Source organism: Odocoileus virginianus, chromosome 11, assembly GCF_023699985.2.
Source record: "Odocoileus virginianus isolate 20LAN1187 ecotype Illinois chromosome 11, Ovbor_1.2, whole genome shotgun sequence".
Taxonomy (NCBI): Eukaryota; Metazoa; Chordata; class Mammalia; order Artiodactyla; family Cervidae; genus Odocoileus; species Odocoileus virginianus.
Window position 1 is genome coordinate 8209585 of NC_069684.1, and position 23658 is coordinate 8233242.

Consider the following 23658-nt stretch of genomic DNA (forward strand, 5'->3'; position numbering starts at 1 on the left):
AGTACTTCAGTGGTATTCTTTTAACTTTGTATTTTGAATTCTTCAGCTACATTTTTAAAACTCAAGTTTTTGAGTATTAGTGATGAGGTGGAGTCACGGAAACACTGCCATCGTTATCAAAATCAGCTCAAATAGTTGTCCATTATCCACGATCGAGGCAGACAACTTTCAGATGGGAAGGAAGAGGTTAAAAGTGAAGGGGCCTATCAAGTGTCAGGCACTGAATTAAGTGTTCGCATCCTTCTTCATTCATTCATTCCTTTAATGAACACTTACCAAGCACTTACTGGGTGTTGGTACTACGTTCAATGGTAGAGACGTAGAATAAATAAGAGAGAGACTGTCTTCACGGACCTTTCATCTATTGGAGGAGGCAAATATTAAACAGCAGCATTCCCAGGGCATGAGAGCTCAGAGAGGAAACTGCCCACGGCAAGAAGAGCCTCTGAAAGTGAGGTTCATCTGCCCGAGGGGGGACAGGGCAGGTGGGAAGGCCTCACAGGGAGGTCTGATGTCCACCTTGGGGCTTAAAGGATGGGCAGGAACTAGGCCAGGAGAGAGACACAGCAAGAGTTGCAGGCAGAGGAAGGGCACTTCCAAGGCCCCAGGGACAGTCTGACAAGTGTGCATGCCACTGGCTGACCCAGTGTGAGCATAGAACTAGGACAGGCTAGAGAGGGGAGTTAGGTCTTGTAAGTCACAAGGTAAATTTTAAAATTATCCAAAGAAATAACAAGACGGTGTTAAAGGAGTTTTAAGCATTGAGCGATAAGATTGGATGTGTTTTTGGAAGCGTCACAAATCCTCATGATGGTCTTTCAGGGTAGGTAGGCAGCATCTTTAATTTCATGAGGATGAGGAAAGATGAGTGAGGTTAAGCAACTTTTATAAAATCACACAGCTGGAATGCAGCGGAGTTTTGGACAGAACTCGGGTCAGTCTGACTCTGAATTCCTTCCTCTTTCCACTACATCATCCTGTCTCTAAGGGAAAAAAACCTGCAAAAAATCCTTAAACCTCAATCAAGCTGTTCATTGACAAGTTTTTTTTAATCAAAATCAAGTGTAGAGTTGATTCCTGGTATCATTGAACATGTGAGTTTTTCCCTACCTGCTTGAATAAACAATATGGCCCTCCTAGGAAAAATGCAAACAGTCCCCCCATAAGAGCCCTGAGTCCAGAGCACTGACTGGAAGGAACCCCGTGGCCCTGAGGGCTGGTGGAGCCACCAGGCAACCAGAGGCCATTAGTCCAGCCACACTTCAAAACTCACCGTCCATGGGCCATCAAACCATCACCCAACACACCTCCAGAAATGACAAACTCATACCCAGGCACAGCTTGTGGCATATTGATAGTGTGAGTATTCAAAAAAGACTCTCTATGAGAGACAGAATGAGCCCCAAACCCAGGTAACTGTGGCAGAAGTTCCTGTTGCCACAGACACTAACATTTTCAAGCACAAAACAACAGAATACGATGTTGCATGGTGAGACGGCCCTGAGTGCTGTCACTTTCCCCTGAGTCTGAAGAGTCAAATGAAGTCAACACTCCCCCGCTCCCCCCACCAAAAGATAGTGCAGTGGGAAATGTCAAGTTCAAGGCACATACAGCCTATTTCTCAGAAAAAAACACCTTTGCTCACATACAACCTGGCAGCCTCTACCAGTGATTCTGGCTTGAGGGACCCAAAAACTAGGGACCCTAATACTGGCTTCCTGGTGGCTCAGTTGGTAAAGAATTCACCTACAATGCAGGAGACCACCTGCAATGCAGGAGACCTAGGTTCGATCTCTGGGTCAGAAAGATTCCCGGGGGAAGGAAACAGCAACCCGCCCCAGTATTCTTGCCTGGGAAACCCCACGGACAGAGGAGTCTGGCGGGCTACACAGTCCATGGAGTCGTAAAGAGCGGGACGTGACTGAGTACACACACACACACAATGCTCTCTTGGCCTCCAGACTCTCCCTCAGCCGAGGACAGCGCACCTGCGTGCCAGCGGGGAATGCGGAGAGTAAGCCCCGGTGTGCGGGTGTCCAATAGCAAAGTTCTGGTCTTTGCGTCTCTGTCCAGCTGCCTGCGAGGTGGTCAGCGCGGGGCCGTCTCGTGCTCCTCACGCCTGTCCTACTGACGGGCGGCCGTGACACCACTTACGTGCACACAAGGAAGGCAGCTTCTATATTTATCAGACCAAATCCTTGCACAGTCATTGAAAAGTGGGTGTTATTCCTTTAAAAATTAACTGAAATGCTAAAACTTAAGACTGAGTAAAAACTGACAGCAATTAATATTGGTAACGGTGAGAGAAGAAAGAAATTGGCAAACTGGCATAACTTTGTGTGAACTTGGCAGTTTCTATCCCAGTTTAAAATGTTTCTACCCTCTGTCTCCTTAATTCCACTCCTAGTAGTCCATCATTTTTATACTAGCACAAGTATTTAGAGAGCTAACAATCAGTAGAAGGGACTAAGTAAGAATGGTAAGCCATCCATTTATTAAACCCAACACACTGAGACACTGTTTTAAAAACTCAAACAAACGTTTCAAAAGAAATAATAAAGTTTAAAATCTTAGGCACCAGAACAGTAAGAGGAATGCAAACCCAAAGCTGCCAGTAGGAGCTGAAACAAAACAGCCCAGGAGTTTTCAGAAACAGGGCTTATCAGAGCTGGGTATGCACTGGAGGGAACCGGAAGGGAAACCACGTGCTCTTGCTAGGGTGGCAAAGGGCTGCCCTGACAAAGACGCATGGAACAGAAAACCATTAACCATATCTCAGAGACATAAAAAAGAAACTGGTCATCTGTCTGGCCTTTTGGATAGAAAAGGATTATATGTAAGAGATCAGAACCCCAAGTACATGCCATATATGAGTGTGGGGCCAAACTCCTGCTGTTCACACAGTTGGGAGCCCCAGGGCTAAAAACATGTACAGGAAAGTTGGTCTGAACCAGGTGAAAATTTATGAATCTGGTGGGCAAACTCAACCACCACATTCAGATGCCTCATCAACTGGGGACCCAATGGACTCCCACCAACAAACTCAGGTCGTGCATAAGCTCACTCTAAGAGGAAAGTAAACACCAAACCAGAGGATTTAAAGTAAGCTGACCAAGAAAATAGCATCTATGTCTCTGAGTAATAACTCACTGATTAAGAATTATGACCCACACTTTTGGTTCAAATCTATTCTGATATTTGAGTATTAACATATTCCTTGAGGCTTTGAAGAAACATATTTAAAATGCATGAAAACTCTAAGACTCTTAGGATTCCTCATTTACCAAATATCACAAATTCAGAGGTTAGAAGATTTGAAATCAATCATAAAATATTTCCATTATTCTGAAGATGTGAATTATAATTGTTGTATATTTAATATTTACTTTAGTGAGCTTTAATCATAGAGTGATTTGAAATACCATCGTTTAAAAATTCAATAACTATGATTCTTTACCATAATCAAAGTTGTATGAAAATAACCAGACACAGTATGCATAATTTGTTGTTATTTGCTATCTATCATGATTTGCTTCATAGATTTCCTTGCAACCAAATACTATAAATGACCTAACCAGTATTTCAAATGGTTTCAGATTAACTGACTTAGATCTAGTACTATCAAAGGTATATTTAACAGGTGATCAGCTAAAATTTACAAGTAATGTAAAAATCTGAAGTAGAATAAATTACTCTTCCTAATTCTATTTCCTCATATAATATAAAATGAAATAAATTTTAAGGTTGGATGCATGAGACAAGTGCTCGGGGCTGGTGCACTAGGATGACCCAGAGGGATGGGATAGGGAGGGAGGTGGGAGGGCGGTTCAAGATGGGGAACACATGTAAATCCATGGCTGATTCATGTCAATGTATGGCAAAAACCACTACAATATTGTAAAATAATTAGCCTCCAACTAATAAAAATAAATGAGAAGAAAAAAGGTTTTTAAAAAAAATAAAGTAAGCTGATATCTCTACATATAGCTGATTCACTTGGTTGTACAGCAAAAACTAACATTATAAAGCAATTATACTCCAATAATAAAAAAAATTAAGCTGACATTTCTAAAGCAATAAAAAAGGAAGAAATATTAACAGAACTCAGAAAATGAGCAAGAGACATGAACTGACATTTCACTAGGTTGGAAATATGGTTGGAAAACAAGCTCATGAAAAGACATTCAATATCTTTAGCCATTTAAAATGCAAATTATGACCACATTGAGCTATCACTACTTACTTACTAACATGTTTTAAAAAAAATAGTGGCAATGTCATGCTAGAAAGGACAGAAACTGGATGTTTCATATGTAAAATGGTACAACCAACTGCAACTGGCAAATAGTTTGGAAGCTTCTTATGAAACTAAATACATACTCACATGTATATATTGTACAAAGGCACACACATACACACACACACAAATGAGTACATGTAAAGACTGAAATGTAAAGTACATGAAATCTGAATATGATCTTTAATTAACAATATTCTAAACATGTTGATTTTGAGCATGCTCAAAATTCTCCAAGCCAGGCTTCAACAATATGTGAACTGTGAACTTTCAGATGTTCAAGCTGGTTTTAGAAAAGGCAGAGGAACCAGAGATCAAATTACCAACATCCTCTGGATCATCGAAAAAGCAAGAGTTCCAGAAAAACATCTATTTCTGCTTTATTGACTATGCCGAACCCGTTGACTACGTGGATCACAATAAACTGTGGAAAATTCTGAAAGAGATGGAAATACCAGACCACCTTACCTGCCTCTTGAGAAATCTGTATGCAGGTCAGGAAGCAACAGTTGGACATGGAACAATAGACTGGTTCCAAATAGGAAAAGCAGTACGTCGAGGCTGTATATGTCACCCTGCTTATTTAACTTATATGCAGAGTACATCATGTGAAATGCTGGGCCAGATGAAGCACAAGCTGGAATCAAGATTGCCTGGAGAAACATCAATAACCTCAGATATGCAGATGACACCACCCTTATGGCAGAAAGTGAAGAAAAACTAAAAAGCCTCTTGATGAAAGTGAAAGAGGAGAGTGAAAATGTTGGCTTAAAGATCAACATTCAGAAAACTAAGATCGTGGCATCTGGTCCCATCACCTCATGGCAAATAGATGGGGAAACAGTAGAAACAGTGGCTGACTTTATTTTGGGGGGCTCCAAAATCACTGCAGATGGTGACTGCAGTCATGAAATTAAAAGACGCTTGCTCCTTGGAAAGAAAGTTATGACCAACCTAGACAGCATATTAAAAAGCAGAGACATTACTTTGCCAACAAAGGTCCGTCTAGTCAAGACTATGGTTTTTCCAGTAGTTATATATGGATGTGAGAGTTGGACTATAAAGAAAGCTGAGTGCCAAAGAATTGATGCTTTTGAACTGTGGTGTTAGAGGACTCTTGAGAGTCCCTTGGACTGCAAGGAGATCCAACCAGTCCATCCTAAAGGAAATTAGCCCTGAATATTCATTGGAAGGACTGATATTGAAGCTGAAACTCCAATACTGTGGCCACCTGATGTGAAGAGCTGACCCATTTGAAAAGACCCTGATGCTGGAAAAGATGGAAGATGGGAGGAGAATGGGACAACAGAGGATGAGATGGTTGGATGGCATCACTGACTCAATGGACATGGGTTTGGGTAAACTCCGGGAGTTGGTGATGGACAGGGAGGCCTGGCGTGCTGCAGACCACGGGGTCACAAAGAGTCAGACAGGACTGAGAGACTGAACTGAACTGAACACATGTTGATCTCCTATAGTTTTATGTTACACTGTACACTATTAGATTGTAGTTATATAAGATGCTACCCCTAAGGGAAGCTGAGTGGAGGGTACACAGCACCCTGTGTACCAGTTTTGTAACTTACTGTTGTTGTTTAGTTGCTCAATTGTGTCTGACCCTTTGCGACTCCATAGACTGCAGCCCGCCAGGCTCCTCTGTCCATGGGATTTCCCAGCAAGAATACTGGAATAGGTTGCACTTCCTTTTCCAGGAGACCTTCCTGACCTAGGGATTGAACCCGCATCTCCTACATTGGCAGGTAGATTCTTTACCTCTGAGCCTCCAGGGAAGCCCTGAACTTACTGTTAGTCTATAATAATTTTAAAATAACAAGCCTTCAAAAATTAATGTTGAGTATAAAATACAAGTCATAAAATATGATATCATTTGTGAAAATACATTTTTAAAACCACAAATCAGAGTATATATGTTTATGAATAAAAATATAAGTAATAAAAATATCAAAACACCAATAGCAAGGAGATATACAGCTTTAGGGTAATGTTACCTCTGGGAATAAATTCTAAGAGGACCTCAACTTTACCTGTAGTATTTAAATTTTTTTTTTTTGGCTGCACCATGCAGCTTACAGGATCTTAGTTCCCTGACCAGGGGTCAAACCCAAGCTCACAGCAGTAAAATTGCTGAGTCTTAACCACTAGACCACCAGGGGATTTCCATGTAATATTTTAATTCTTAAAAAAGAATTTGGAGTGAGAAATTGTCAGCATGTACTATATAAACAGTATAGGTAAATGAAAACTTGTTAAATTACTCTTTACTACTCTGAATGTCTTAAGGTTTTCTAAATTAAAACAAAAACACACATACAAAGAGGTTCATCGAAGCATTATGATCTGTAATAACCAAAGATTGGTAACAATCTAATTATGTATCAACAAGGGGACAGCTAACTAAATAGCTTTAGATATAGTTGTACAATGAATACAAAGCAACCATTAAAAAGAATGAAAGGGATATGTGCTCTTAGGAAAATATCCCAAATACACTAGGAGGTGGGGGAAAGAGCAAACTGGAAAATAACACATACAGTATTATGACAACATTTTGTTTAAAAAAAATCAATATAAATATATATGAACACTATATATATGAAATATATATGTATATATGAATCCAAAAAAAACCTGTTTCACTTCTGAAAATTGCGATTTTTTCCTTACTGAGAAATGTAGGATGACATGTAACATCCTATTTCCTGTTTATTGGATACCCAGGCAAGAATACTGGAGTGGGTAACCATGCCCTCCTCCAGGGGATAGTCCCGGCCCATGGATTGAACCCAGGTCTCCTGCATTGCAGGCAGATTCTTCACCATCTTTGTCATCAGGGAAACATCCTATTAGTTTCAGGTGTATAGCATAATGATTATTTATATACATTGCAAAATGATGTCTACAAAGTCTAATTAACATACATTGCCACGTGTAGCTACAAATCTTTTTCTTGTAGTAAGAATGTTTAACTACTCTTTTGAATGTACAATACAGTATTACAAACAATAGGCATTGTGCTTCATTACATCACCAGAACTTATTTACTTTATAACTGGTAGTTTGTACCTTTTGACCTACTTCATCAATTTCATTTGCCCTCACCCCCTGCGTCTGGCAACCACCAACCTGTTGTCTGTTATCTATGGAGATCAGGAGTTTTTTGTTTTGCTTTGTTTTAGTTCCATATAAAAATAAGATCACACAGTATTTGTCTTTCTCTGCCTGACATATTTCATTCAGCACAATGCCCTCAAGGTCCATCCATGCCATTGAAAATGGCAAGATTTCCTTCTCTTCAGAAAATTTTTAAACGCAAGATAGAGAACGAAAAATTAAAACAATATTAAACTAACATTATGAACATTTACTGTATAATCAGAATCTGCCTTATTCTTCACAAATCTGTGAGTACATATTCGTTTCAGTTGAACTCATTCCCTAAATTTGAAGAGAAGAAAGAGGAAGAAATGGGACTTCTTAGAGGTGAAATGACTGGCCCCAGATCACACAGGAAGTGGTCAAGTGGGCTGTAATGTTCAATGCTGTTTCAGCCCACGACGCCTGTCACCTCCAGGAAAACCAGCAGCGCATTCGGCATTGACCTATCTCCTTACAGTGAGATGGTGCCACGAGCTGTGGCTGTGATGTGACTGAAGGGCTGTGCCAGCGCTCTAGCCATCACGATTGAATAGCCCAGATTTTATCCTGACCTGGGTCCCTCATAGGGAAGAGTGAGAAGATGCAACAGGAAGAGATGGTTCCCCTCCACGTATTCCCCCAAACCATCTCATGAAGAGAGGAGCTGGCAGCAAGGAGTGGTCCCAGCCGGAGTGGTCCAGCAGGGTCACTCCTGCATGAGCATCACAGGGTGAATCCTGCTGAGCGGGGCGGACGCTCATACACCGACCATGGCTTCCCTTCCTACACGGGCAGAGAGAGAGCAGCGACGTGCTAGCAGACTCGGATCCCGCTCCAAGGAAGGGTTCTCTGCCTGGCTGTGGAGCATGCCTTCAAAGGGGCAGAAACGTGAGCTTCCCAAGGCGCCGCCCACCAATAACTGAGCAGGAAGGTGGTGGAGGGGCCTGGCCCTTCCTGTTCTGTGCGGGGCTCCTCCAGCTGCTCTCTGCCGCAGAGCTCCCTGTTGGGCTGGCAGGGCCTCCAGCAGATCTGCACTGTGTCTGCTGCTTGCCCTGCCCAGTGCTGCTTCCTCCTCCCTTTCTTTCACAGATGTTACTCAGCATCTGCATCCCAGAGAACCCAACCTGTGAAAAGGGTCCTCCAGCCTGATCTAAGTACATTATATCTGCTAATCCCAAACTCCCGCTTTATCCCTCCCCCTCCTTCCCCTTTGGGAATTGTTAACTCCTACTTCTAGAAGGAGGAGGATATAAGTAACCATTTTTAAATACACCAACTCAACAGACATGAGTTTGAACAAACTGGGAGAGAGTGAAGGACAGGGAAGCCTGGTGTGATGCAGTTCATGAGGTCGCAAAGAGTTGGACATGACCTAGCGACGGAACAACAACAAATCATGGGATTATGAATGATTCCTCTCCCCTGACATCTTGTGTGCATGGTAAGTCATATTAGTTGTGTCCAACTTTTTGCGACCTTATGGACTGTAGCCCACCGGGAACTTCTCCAGGCAACAATACTGGAGTGGGTTGCCATGCCCTCCTCCAGGGGATCTTCCCAAATCAGGGAACAAATCCACCTCTCTTTACATCTCCTGCATTGGCAGGCAGGGTCTTTACCACTAGCACCCCTAGGAAACACCTGCCCCCGACCCCAATACCTTACACCACACTAAAGGCCTACTTACTGAGTTCCTTTCACCCAGAACATTATGTCTGGATTTTAATAAAAAGTAGGAAGACATACTGAAAGCCAAAAACACAGTCTAAAGAGACAGAGACAGACCTAGATACAGCAGGGATGCTGGAATTATCAGACCATAAATTTTTTAAAATATGATTCATATGTTAAGGGTTCTAATGGATAAAATAGACAGCATGCAAGAACAGACAGGAAATGTAAGCAGAGATGGAAATTCTTAGAAAGAACCAAAAAGAAATGCTAGAGATCAAAAATACTGTAACTGAAATAAAGAATGCCTTTGATGGGCTCTGTAGTGGAGAGGACATGGCAGAGGAAAGCATTTCTGAGCTTGGGAACATATCAATAGCTTCAAAACTGAAAAGTAAAGAGAAAAAGACAAAAAATTAAAGCAAAACAGGATGTCCAAGGACTGTGCAACAACTACATAACGTGTAACATATGTGAAATGGGAATACCGGAAGGAAAGGAAGGGGGAAAATGGAAGAAATAATGAAGCAATAAAGACTGATAATTTCCCCCAAATTCATGTCAGACCCCAAACCACAGAGAGTGGAGGCTCAGTAAACACAAAGCAAGATAATGAAAAGAAACAAATAAACAACAACAAAAAACCACTTAGGCGTAGCATATTCAAACTGCAGAAAATCAAACAAAAATTCCTGAAAGAATACGGGGTTGCGGGGGTGGGAATAAGGGGTGGGGGTAAGGGGAAGTCCTAACCTATTGGGAGGAAAGATAAGAATTACACCATAACTCCACTCAGAGACCACACAAGCAAGAAGAGAGTAGAGTGAAATATTTAAAGTGTTGAGAAAACAAACACCAAACTAGAACTCTATACCTCGGAAGATTATCTTTCAAAAGTGAAAGGATAAATAGACTTCCTCAGATAAAAATTGAGGGAATTTGTTGCCAGCAGAAATGCTTTGCAAAAAGTGTATAAAGATCTTCAGGGAGAAATAAAATAATATCAGTCATAAAGTTGGATCTACTTAATTAAAAAGAATACTGCATACTGCAGAAGGAATAAGGGAAAGTAAAAGAAAACTTTTCTTATTCTTAATTGATCTGACAGGTAACAGCTTGTTCAAAGTAACAGCAGCAATGTATGATAGTGTGTGTGTGTGTGTGTATGTATATAAATGCTTATGTACACTCATGAATAAGTGAATCACAAGAATAATACAAGGGACACGACAGAACAATTAGAGGAGTATTTAATTACAAAGTACTTGCACTGCTCATGAAGCAGTGTATTACAGGGCATGAATTCTCAATCGCTTCAGTCATGTCCAACTCTTTGCCACCCCATGCACTGTAGCCTGCCAGACTCCTCTGTCCAAGGGATTTCCCAGGCGAGAATATTGGAGTGGGTTGCCATTTCTTCCTCCAAGGGATTTTCCCAACCCACAGTTTACAGTGGTCCCTCACCCGTGGACTCAACCAAGTGCAGATCAAAATATTCAGAAAAAGAATTCCAAAAAGTGCCAAAAAGCAAAACTTGAATTTGTTGCTCCACCAGCAACTATCTTCACAGCAGTTACATTATATTTACAACTATTTACAGAGCATTTACATTGTATTAGGTATTATAAGTAATCTAGAGATGATTTAAAGTATATAAGAGGATATGCTTAGGTTATATACAAACACATGCCATTTTATATAAAAGACTTGTGCACCCTTGGATTTTGGTACTTTGAGGGGTCCCAGAAAAAATCCCTTGTGGATACCTAGGGTTAACTGTATTTGAAAGTGGACTTGGAAAAAAAAAAAGTGGACTTGGATTACTTGTAAATGTATACTGGAAACTCTAGGGCAACCACTAAAAAAAAGTAAAAAAGGAAGTATAATTGATATCCTAAGGAAAGAGAAAAAAATAGAATCATATAAAATGCTCAGTTAAAACCATAAAAGGCAAAAAAAGTGGAAGACAAAATAGGAACACAGAACCAAGGACAACAAACAAAAACCAGCAACAAATTTTGTAGATATTAATCCAACTATATCAATAATCACTTTAAATGTCAATGGTTTAAATGGGCCAATTAATACAGGGATTATCAAAGTGGATCAAGAAATAAGACCCAATTATATGCTGTCAATAAGAAACCCACTTTAAATATAAAGACACAAGTAGATTAAAATAAAATAATAAAGAAAGATTTATTCGCTGGACAGGGTGTGGAGAAAAGGGAACCCTCTTACACTGTTGGTGGGAATACAAACTAGTACAGCCACTATGGAGAACAGTGTGGAGATTCCTTAAAAAACTGGAAATAGAACTGCCATATGACCCAGCAATCCCACTCCTGGGCATACACACCGAGGAAACCAGATCTGAAAGAGACACGTGCACCCCAATGTTCATCGCAGCACTGTTTATAATAGCCAGGACATGGAAGCAACCTAGATGCCCATCAGCAGACGAATGGATAAGGAAGCTGTAGTACATATACACCATGGAATATTACTCAGCCATTAAAAAGAATTCATTTGAATCAGTTCTAATGAGGTGGATGAAACTGGAGCCCATTATACACAGTGAAGTAAGCCAGAAAGATAAACACCATTACAGCATACTAACACATATATATGGAATTTAGAAAGATGGTAATGATAACCCTATATGCAAAACAGGAAAAGAGACACAGATGTACAGAACAGACTTTTGGACTCTGTGGGAGAAGGCGAGGGTGGGATGTTCTGAGAGAACAGCATCAAAACATGTATATTATCTAGGGTGAAACAGATCACCAGCCCAGTTTGGATGCATGAGACAAGTGCTCGGGCCTGGTGCACTGGGAAGACCCAGAGGGATCGGGTGGAGAGGGAGGTGGGAGGGGGGATCGGGATGGGGAATACATGTAACTCCATGGCTGATTCATGTCAATGTATGACAAAACCCACTACAATGTTGTAAAGTAATTAGCCTCCAACTAATAAAAACAAATGAAAAACAAAACCAAAAAAAGAAAGATTTACTATACTAATGCTAAGCAAGAGAAAGTGGGAGTTGCAATATTCATTCCTGACAGACCAGAAACTACAGCAAGAAAAGTTACCAGGGATAAAGAATGGCATTACAACACATGTGTCTTTTTCAATTATGATTTTCTCAGGGTATATATGCAGTAATGGGATTGCTGGGTCATATGGTAGTATTATTCCTAGTTTTTTAAGGAATCTCCATACCGTTCTCCATAGTGGCTGTATCAACTTACATTCCCACCAACAGTGCAGAGGATTCTCTCTTCTAGCATTATCATTTGTAGATTTTTTGATGTTGGCCATTCTCATTGGTGTGAGGTAATACCTCATTATAATTTTGATTTGCATTTCTCTAATAATGAGCGATGCTGAACATCTTTTCATGTATTTATTGGCTATCTGTATGTCTTCTTTGGAGAAATATCTATTTAGGTCTTCTGCCCACTTTTTGCTTGGGCTATCACGTGTGAAAGAGATAGCTATTGGGAAGCTGCTGTCTAACACGGGAGCCCAGCCTGATGCTCTGTGATGACCTAGAGGAGGGGGTGGGGGAGGCGAGGAAGGCTCGACAGGGAGGCGAGATATATCATTATGGCTGATCTGTGTTGTTGTAGAAACACAACACAACATTGTAAAGCAATTATCCTCCAATTAAAAAATAAATTTAAAAAGAATGGCATTACATAATGATAAAGGAGTTGGGTTTTTCAAGAAGATATGACAATCCTTAATACATAGGCATCAAGCAACAGAACAAGTATTAAATACCAGAGGCAGAAACTGAAAGAACTGAATACCTGAGGCAGAAACTGATAGAATTGAATACACGAGACAAAAATTGATAGAACTGTAAGGAGAAATAGATGAATCCACTATGATAGTTAGAGACTTAAACAGCCCCCTAAAGGAAACGTGCAGATCCAGCAGGCAAAAATCAGTAAGGACACTGTTGAACTCAACACCGCCATCAATCAAGTGGATATAAAGGACATCTATAGACTACTTCCTCTAATAGTAGCTGAATATACATTCTTCTCAAGCCCAAATGCAACATTTGCCAAGACAAACCACACACTGGGCCATAAAACACAACAAATTTAAAAGAGTAGAAATCAAACAACGTCTGTCCTCAGATCAGAGTGGAATTAAGCCAGGAATCAGTAACAGAAAGACAGCTGAAAAATCACCAAATACTTGGAGATTAAACAACTCTAAATAACACGTGGGATCAAAGAAACAAACCTCAATAGAAAGCTTTAAATATTTTGAACAAACTGAAAATGAAAACACAACCTATCAAAATTTGTGGGATGCAGTGAAAGCAGTGTTTAAAAATAAATTTATAGGATTGAAAGCATTTATTAGTAAAGAAGAAAGATCAAAAATCAATAAACTGAGCTTCCATCTTAGGAAGCTAGAAAAAGAAGAGTAAATTCAATCCAAACTAAACAGAATGAAAAAAAAAAATTAGAGCAGAAATCAGTGAAATTTAAAACAGGAAACCATCAGAGAAAATCCACAAAACCAAAAGTTGGTTCTTTGAAAAGATCAATAAAATCCATAAGCCTCTAGGCAGGCTAATTAAAATTTACTAGCCCCTGGGAGAGGACCCAGATGTTTGCCTCATATTGCCAGTCAATCAGCACTTACTCATGTCAGACAGGTAGACTAAAACACCAACATCACTTCCTTTCTTTTATCCATTTGATCAATTAAGGGAAAAAAAAAACACTTATGAACATCTACTATGTGCCAAACACTGTTTTAAATGCTTGGGATATATCAGTGAACAGTAAATACAATAAATAAGTAAACTGTATAAATAAGTAAACTTCCCTAGTAGCTCAGAGGGTAAAGAATCTGCCTGAAATGCAGGAGACCTGAGTTCGATCCCTAGGTTTGAAAGATCCCCTGGAGAAGGGAATGGCAACTCATTCCAGTACACTTGCCTGGGAAATCCCATGGATGGAGGAGTCAGGCAGGTTATAGTCCATGGTTTTGCAAAGAGTTGGACACAACTAAGTGACTAACAATTTCAGCTTCAGAGTATATTGGGAGATGTTAAGTGGAGAATAACAGAGCAGGTTAAGGAGAGGATTAAGAGTTATGAGTATTTCTTATTTTGTTGTGAATGTTTGCATGTGTGTGTATAGGCATTTTATTTATTACTTTTATTTTCTTCCTTCTTATTCCTTTATCATCTAACACAAGATGTACTGATAGGAGTTAAGTTTATACCACACTGTTTTAGTTACAGGATGTCAAGGAGACGCGTGTATCTCACCCAAGGACTTTGCCTCCTCCTCTGGGGGAGGGTTGGTATGTTTTGATTATATGCAAGAGAATGGATACAGGTATATGTATGGCTGAGGCCCTTTGATGTCCACCTGAAACTATTAATATCACAACATTGTGAATCAACTATATTCCAAAACAAAATTAAAAGTTTAATTAGAAAAGATAAGAGGACCATGTTAGGTGGAAGTATGACTTTGTTATTGTCTTTCAATCATTTCAGTCACTCAGTCGTGTCCGACCCTTTGTGACCCCATGGACTGCAGCATGCTAGGCTTCCCTGTCCATCACCAGCTCCTGGAGTTTACTCAAACTCATGTCCATCGAGTCAGTAATGCCATCCAACCATCTCATCCTCTGTCATCCTCTTCTCCTCCTGCCTTCAATGTTTCTCAGCATCAGGGTCTTTTCCAATGAGTCAGTTCTTCACATCAGGTGGCCAAAGTATTGGAGTTTCAGCTTCAGCATCAGTCCTTCAATGAATATTCAGGACTGATTTCCTTTAGGATGGACTGGTTTGATCTCCTTGCAGTCCAAGGGACTCTCAGGAGTTTTCTCCAACACCACAGTTCAAAAGCATCAATTATTCGGCGCTCAGCTTTTGTCTTTATTTGGAGATTAAACATGGTTTAAGGAAATGTACACGGGTGCCAAATTGACAAGGAATAAACCATAACGGTTAGTTTCATGTGTCAGTGTGGCAGGGCCATGATCCCCAGTTGTTCAGTCAAACACTAAGTGCTTCTATGAAGATATTTTGTAGATGTGATTGACACCTACCATCAGCTGACTTTTAGGAAAGGAGATTACATTCTATAATCTAGATGGTCCTTATCTAATCAGTTGAAAGGCCTTGAGAGCAGAACTGAGGTTTCCCTGAGAAAGAAGAAATTCCATCCATGGACCTCAGCATCAGCTCCTCGCAAGAGTTTTCAACTGGCCAACCTGCCCTGTGAATTCTTTACCTGGCCAGCCAGCCCTGACCACCACATAAACCAACTCCTTGCAATCAATCTCTTCAGATGTAAATATTCCTACTAGTGATTGTGTGTCTTACTGACACAGGTAGCCACAAAAAGAAAATGACATTTGAGCAAAGACCTGCCGTCAGTGGAGGCGCTGCACATAGATATCTACGGGCAGAGCAAGCCTGTGCTGTGAGAGGAACAGCAGGAATGGGGCTGGGTGGGAGCGAGCCAGATGGGGAGCGGCGTGAGAGGAGGGAGCTTTACCAACCAAAAGCAGCATCAGGGACAGACAGAGTGCAGGCTGCGAGCTGAAAGGTCTCCTTTTTTTATCATAAGCTGAGCCCACGTCATGATAAGAATGACGCTACTGTCATCCAAGGGTCTCACCTGCTCTAACATGACGCAAATGAAAGTCCCACTATGGGCAGAAGGTTTTGGCTGCTCTACATATAGGGACATCTTCTGTAGCCAACCCATTAGACACTCGCTGCACATAGGCAGAGCACCCACTGTCAGCCGCACCATGCTGGGAGCATCTCCCTTAGGGCTCTGGGAGCCAAGAGGCAGGTCAGGAAGCACCCTGCCTTCTGCTCACAGGTTAAGAACTGATGGGCCACCACCAGGCAGAGAGACAGCTAAGTCTGGCATCTTTGGGTATGATGGAAATTTGCTGTATGGAAGGTGTAATGCTCTTAATTGGTCTTACTAATTAACTAGACCTTACTTGGTCTAGTTGGGAAAAATATCAGGCACCAACAAAAGGAGGGAGATGAGAGTAGTTTGCAGGCAAAACAACCAAAGACAGACAGTAATCATGGGGGTGCATTAAGCCTGATCAAACATCTTGTCCCAGCTTCCCAGACTCTCACTTGTCCCAGCAAAAGGAGGAACACCACCACCATGAGTTTTCTTTGCCAGAAAGGTGATGCAAACAACAATAATATTAAGTATATTTATTATCCAGGAAAACTTTCATAATCAGGCTTCCCTGGTGGCTCAGATGGTAAAAGAATCTGCCTGCAATGCAGGAGACTCGGGTTTGATCCCTGGATCAGGAAGATTCCCTTGAGAAGTAAATGGCAACCCACTCCAGTATCCTTGCCTGGAGAATTCCATGGACAGAGGAGCCTGGTGGGCTACAGTCCATGGGGTCACAAAGAGTTGGACATGACTAAGCAACTAACACTTTCACTTTTTTTTTTCCACATGTTGATAATTTTATAAAATGAAGAAAAGGCAATATAATCCATTTTAAATGCACATATTGATTCTCAGATACATCTCAACTCCATTAGAGCGAAAAAATATACTGCTTAGGTTTGAGGAAATAGAATATTTCTTAAATACAAAGAAGAGCTAAGGCAAGCCCATAAAAATTATAACAATGTTACCTGGCTAGTGGGATTCTAAGTGATTTTTATTTTCTTCCTTTTTGTTTCCTGTATCTTCTTTTCCTATAATAGTATGCATTGCTAAAACACCATATACCAAAGGCTTATAAGTAAAGCCCCCTTCATATATATGGCACTACTATCTCCTTCCCAAGAGTCAACCAACACCTTTTATCTCAAGCAGCTTCAAATGGAGTTTGCAGTTCCCCTTTACATATGGGAAAGTACAAAGCTGACAAGGGTTAGCTCACTTACCCAGAGCCACACATGGTGGAGTGCAGCTCAGCCAAGACAAGAGTCCGGAGTCCGGAAGGCCCCCTCCAAGCCAGCACCCTCCCTGTGGACCATTTTCCAGCCCAGGGACCCCCTGAAGTGAGGGGAGGGTTAGGTTGAAGGAGCCCTTGCCCTTACCTCGGCCAGACGGGAGTGCTTGTGGACGTTTTCGCCTTTCTGCACGCTGGGAGCCAGCTGCTGCAGGACACCCCTGCTGCTAGTCAGTGCTCTGGTCAGCCGAGCAAACTTCCCCCAGCCTGGAGCATGCGGGAGACAGGAGAGACAGGTTCACCTGGGTCCTGAAGGCACTCGGGCATTCACACCACAAGTTACGGGCACCCCACCCCACCCCTCCCTCCTGCGCACCCGTGAGTCACTCAGTCATCCTCGGCGTCAAAGCTCGCTGCTCAGAGAAGCCCCGGACGCACGCGCTGCACCCTGGGCAGCAGTGGACTTTCCCTTTGGGCTTTCACTCGATCCCAATCACAGCTCTGCGGTGTAGGGAAGGCAGGTCCTGATGGCAGCATTATTTTACAAATAGGGAAACCGAGGGCAGAGTGTCTAGGCAGTTAAAGAGTCTAGAACTCAGATCGCTCCACCCTGGCCCAAGGCTTTTCTGCCAGATAATACCAGGCAGTCGAGATGTTTCTCTGAATGTATGGCTGAGGCTGCTTGCAAGTCCCATGTTGTCTGATCCTAGCAGAGGCCAAGCTGGCTCTAGGTTTTAAATAACTAGACAAGCGAGTCACATGGTCATTCCATGTACGACATTCTCCAAAGCCAGGGGAATAAGAAATGAATTCAACCCCTGGAGAGGTGAGGAAATAATACTGGCTGATTTCAGTCTGCTCTGGGATGAGGGAAGGATAGTTGATAGCATGTAGGTCTCCTTAAAACTAGAACCTCAGTGAGCCTAGCACTGAACTTGGAGTAAAGAAATATGGATATAAGTCCCATCTCTGCCTCTAGCTTGCTTGTGACCACCAACAAATTGCTTAAGTCATCTGGGTCTCAGTTATCTCATCTGTAAAGTGGAACTTAAAATACTCTACCTACATGCTTTAAGTGCAGGATGCACTTTCCTGGGAAAGCAAGGAAAGTTTAGCAGGCTCCAAGTAGTAGTGGGCTAAGACAAACACTGTCTTGAGGCCTCCTTGGCCCTTTGGACTAGTTCCTCCAGGGAAAGTAAAACATTGGGCTTTTTCTAATCCTCCCACTCCATACACCAAAATCTAAAATGAACAAGTGATCCTTATTAGGAATTTAAGATGCGTGAGGGATGTTTTAAAGGTCCCCAGAGACAACTGTCCATTACAACATCCAACAAGCCATCTGCATCAAGCTTATGACCACAGCAATCATCTCATGAGACCCCTGAAAGTCTGTAGGGGCTCTCCAAACCAATCTTGGGGCTAGGGATCTCCAAAGACCTGGATAGTGGTGTATATTAAATAAACAGAGCAGGCAACTATTTCTATTGACAGCTAAAAGCAAGACTGGGCAATATTATATTTTATACTTCAGAGTTTAGCAGCAGTCAGTGCCTGGCAGTAGAAATCTCGTTTACCAAACTTCACCTGGAGCACCTTTCCAAGGCAGACAGAACCCAGAGGACAATGGGCAAGCAGAATGATGGCTCTTTGTTTTTCTGCACAACCTTTAAGGATCAAAATCTGTACACATTTTTGTCAATATAGCAAGAATAGCAAATCAGGTCTTTTTATCTCTTCCAGAAGTTCTGGGCTATAATAAAAGGTAGTGGCATTTTCATCCATTCCAACACCATTAAGTAGAGAAACAGGACTTGCTGGGGTCAGTGTGAAAAGAGGCCCACGGTGGTCAGGTTGCGGGGAGTCCTGCTAGTGTTGACAGAAGGGGACAGCCCAGACTCTCCAGGGGCCTTTGACATCTTCCCCCAAATCGGCCATTTATGAAAGTGCTCACTGGAATTCGCTTGTGTGAACCATGGGCTAGAAGCTTTTAAAGTTTCTTTTGGAGTCAGGCTAGCCTTCAGCTCAAAACAAAGCTGGAAATGAATTCTGCAAAGCTCTTCAAGAGGAGAAGGAAGTCTATTTTTCAGGTGGGGAGAAAACAGTTGCGCACAAAAACATCAGCAAGGGCTCTTCACCGCCCTCCTCCCCATTCAGTCCTACTCATCACCACCACCACCACCTCCACCGCAACCTACACTCTGGGACCAACGGTAAGAGGGACTTGGCAGGGCAGATATCCCAGACCCCGCCTGGCAGGGCTTGGGGTCCTGGTCCATCCGATGGTATGGCAGAAACATTAACAGAAAGACTCCTGGACTTTAGGGCATTTCCCCAGGCCCAAGCTAGTCCCTCACTCTAGCCCTGATTCTCCGCTCTCAGCTGACTGTGAAGGGCACAGGAAGGTGAGTGGGTGTTGGATGGGGAAACGGACAGGCAGCAGGAAACCCTCCATCACACCCCTACCAGGACAGACAGACTGCCTCTTCTGAAGGGAGGCAGTAAGTCCTTTCCCAAGTGCCACCCCATGTCGTTCTTCCTGGGCTCTAAACACTTTATATTAAGAATCACGCCTAACATCGAAACATGTATATTATCTAGGGTGAAACAGATCACCAGCCCAGGTTGGGTGCATGAGACAAGTGCTCAGGCCTGGTGCACTGGGAAGACCCAGAGGGATCGGGTGGAGAGGGAGGTGGGAGGGGGGACCGGGATGGGGAATACATGTAAATCCATGGCTAATTCATTTCAATGTATGACAAAAACCACTGCAATGATGTAAAGTAATTAGCCTCCAACTAATAAAAAAAAAAAAAGACAACAAAAAAAAAAGAATCACGCTTAAAAAAAAAGAATCATGCTGAGCCAGATGGAAGAACATCATTCATTCACATATTAATTCCAAACATAACTACTATGTACCATCAAAGTGCCAAGTACCAGGGTTGCTAAAATGAGTAAGGTACAGATTCTGGCCTCAAAGGGCTTGTATTCTAGTAGAAAAGACTGAAGTAAATTAAAAACCATGATATAGTAAGCTAAATTCTATAACACATGAGTACAGGATGCTATAGACAAAACTGTCCAGAGAAGGCATAACAAATCCAGGCTGGGCTATCAGGGAGGGCTCCCCACAGGAAGTGATACTACAGCAAACTTTGCAAAGATGAGTAGGAGCCAGTTGAACTCAGGAAGGAAAATACAGACAATCCAACACAGAAGGAACAGCACCCGTGAAGGCAGAAAAATCATAAAGCAGAGTAACATGTCAGTGATAAGGAAGACCTTGTAAACATCTAGATGAATGGTGCATGGCATGCAGAGGGGAGGAGAATGCAGCAGGAAGGAAAATACAGACACTCCAACACAGAAGGAACAGCACCCGTGAAGGCAGAAAAATCATAAAGCAGAGTAACATGTCAGTGATAAGGAAGATCTTCTAAACAGCCTGATGAATGGTGCATGGCATGCAGAGGGGAGGAGAATGCAGGCAGTGGCCTGAAGTGATGCTAAAGAAGTCGTCAAGGGTCAGATCGAGAAGAACTTAGGTGCAAGAACCTAGACAGCAAGCTAACAAATTTGAACTTCAACCTGCAATCCAAAGGGAATCCAGTAAAGGAGTTCAAATATGGTGGGGGCATTTTAGGAGAGAATGGCAGTGTGGAAGTGGTTAACAGATGGAAGAGCAGCCAGAATCCCAGGCAAGACACCATGAGGGCCTGGACCAGTGCTGTGGCCCGAGCCAGGAGACAAGGGGAGATTTGGAAACAGCTGCAGAGGTAGAATCAATGACTGCAGAAGGAGAGAGGAGGCGATCCAAGTGGCCTCTGGGTCCCCGGTTAGCCATGCAATATGGCTGATGGCCACATTGGGTGATAAGCATAATGGGTGATGGCCATGCAATAAGATCGCAAACATGGGAGAAAGTAAGTCAGACTGAGACAGACAAGTATATGACATCACTTATGTGTGGAATCTTAAAAAAAAATGATACAAATGAACTTATTTACAAAACAGAAACAGACTCACAGACATAGAAAACAAGTTTATCATTAGGAAAGGGGGCAGCAGGGAGAACTAGGAGTGTGGGATCAACAGACACACATCGCTACACAGAGCAATAGACAACAAGGATTTACTGCACAGCACAGGGAAATATATCCACTTGTGATAACCTGTAATGGAAAAGTGTCTGAAAAAGAGTTTATATGTATATACATGCAAGTATTAACATATCTGAATCACTTTGCTCTACACCTGAAACTTACATACTACTGTAATTAACTATACACCAATAAAAAATTTAAGAAAACACAGAAGAGAAGCAAATGGGTTTGGTAGAAGATAAATGTACCCTTTGGACCAACAATGTCCCTTACGGCAGAGCATCGGGAAAGACACTGCTGGAAATACTCAGTTTCCTATTGGCCGACGGGGCCAGCTGGGAGAGAACAACTCAATGAGAACCAAGCTTAAGGTGGTCTTGTTAAGGTAAGCCACATGGTCACTTCCACAAGGAAAGTAAGGCAGCTGGGAGACCCCTCTGCCTTCAAGGAAGCCTTTCCCTGATACCACCTACCCCCAGCCGAATCGCCGGCTCCCACCTATGTACCCCTACTTGCCTTAGGCACGCTCCCATTAGATTATTGGTTAGGCTTTATTGTTCTTATTTGCTTATTTGTCTGCCCATCTCCCAAATAGACTATAAGGAGCAGGGTCTCTGTCTTACATTTCCTGAGGGTCAGCATTGATCATAAAGCTAAACATCCCCCAAAGACACCCAGTAAGTGTGTATGCTGAATAAACGTGGATGAAGAACAAATTGTTTTCTCCCATTGTCCTACTTCTATCTGGGTTTCCAGTAGACATAAAGTCCCAAAGGAAAAGTAGCCCATTTTATAAACTCTGTTCAGTTTTAGGAGGTATTTCTGTACCCACCCTTCCAATTATATCCCATTTGGGAGTTCAACAGGGAACTGAGCTCAGATGAAGAAATCCCCAGCTCAGGGTTCTTCTAGCTCTGTCTTAAAGGTCACCACATGGCAGGTAGGGCTGGGGGTGTCATGAGAAGATCAAAGCATCACATGATCAGGCAAGATAAGAGGGGTGAGGAGGGGGGGAAGAAAGCATGAACGGAGGACAGGAGGAGGGGAACGCAGTTTGCAATCTAACAAGCAGCTAGAAAGTATTCACCGAGTCCTGTCTCCATTCTCAGTAAGGACAACACTCTCCCTTACCTGAGCCCACACTGGCTACTGGCTTCAGCTGGGACAAGTCCCCCACTAGGCTGCTTTAGCCCATACATCCCTGTATCCTCCCTAGGCCAGGAGAGATGGTTCTAAGATGAGCTGAAATCCCAGCTCCTCCCAGGGCCAGTCCAGAGATACTAGAAACGCAGACCTAGAGGCCCCTCCCTGGGAAACCACGTGGAGACACGTGGAAGGGAAGTTGCAGAGGACCCCTTAAAGTATTTACCCTTGCCCTGGGAGGGTGGAGGCCAGGAGGCCAGGCTCATCCTAATCTGACAAGTCACGGGGTCCCTTAGAGGAGCTGGAGCCATAACCCAACACCCAGCAGATAACAAAGGACGCAGGGGACCACCAGTCAGTGTGGACACTGCCGTGCTGTCCTCAAACCTTCCTGCCCCCAGACCTTTCTCCTATCGGCGTACCAACGACCAAAACTCTAGGGCGGCTTCTTCAAGCAGAAGTCACTACATCATCACCTTCCAATCATCCTAAGGACGGAGAGAGAAAATGTGACTACTGGGGAGGAGGGGCCTGTGCTATGTATCTATTAGCCTCTTTCTTCCCTGAGAGCACCTCATGTGTACCCCTACGTACGTGAAGCCTCGTGGAGAAGGGTCAGCAGTCAGGGCAGCTTGCCAGAGCCTTCAGTCCTGAATACTCTAGACCACTGGCCTTTAAAAATCCCCTTCAGAGTTTTACATTCATTTTGTTGTCCACTCTTGGCTCATTTTTAACCCTGAATTTAGAAGTAAGTGTGTGGATCTTTGAAAATGAATTTGCTCCTTTAATGTGAGATTATTCAGTGAGGTAAGAGAGCAAACAAGAGGGGTGACTCATCGTGGGGTGAACAATGTGGAAAAAACTCTGAGCCCCACACTCTAATTCTTCTCTACGCACTTGCCTGGTTTACAAGGGCGGATTCAACAGAGACGAACAGCCTGCAGCTGGCTCCCAGTGATCCACAGTAACAGAAGAGCAAGAGATGGGGAACAAATGAAACCCTGGAGCGTCCCTGAGTCTCATTTCAACCAAGAATTCCCACCTACTCTCTCCTTCAGCCGTCAAACACACACACATGCACACACACAGACACACACCTCACACACATGCATACACATACACTAGAGCTGTTAGCAAACAGCAAAGCTAGCTTGACTTTCACCCCCTTGCTCCATGCCATTTGTGGGCACTTTTTTTATCAGAGAACAAGGGAAACAGCCAAAAGATGAACAGGAAGGAGGAGATGAGGCAATCAGAGGTCTAGATAATTCATGAAAAGGGTTATGAGAACTGATACACTAAATAAAAGAGCGGGCTTAGAGAGCATACGCAGGGCCCATCACA

The 23658-nt window shown here is 42.7% G+C and overlaps 1 protein-coding gene across 5 annotated transcripts in view; it reads right to left on the bottom strand.

The window, feature by feature from the left end:
* The window catches only part of KCNH1 (potassium voltage-gated channel subfamily H member 1), a 440397-nt gene that overhangs the window by 363474 nt on the left and 53265 nt on the right, over nt 1-23658 (bottom strand). For all 5 annotated transcript variants that reach the window (XR_011490223.1, XM_070473885.1, XM_070473884.1 and 2 more), the window contains exon 5: nt 17214-17332. Coding sequence is in view for 4 of the 5 variants with exons in the window: in XM_070473885.1 (XP_070329986.1) it covers nt 17214-17332 (119 nt within the window). In the remaining variant the exon portion in view is untranslated. The remainder of the gene's footprint in view (nt 1-17213; nt 17333-23658) is intronic.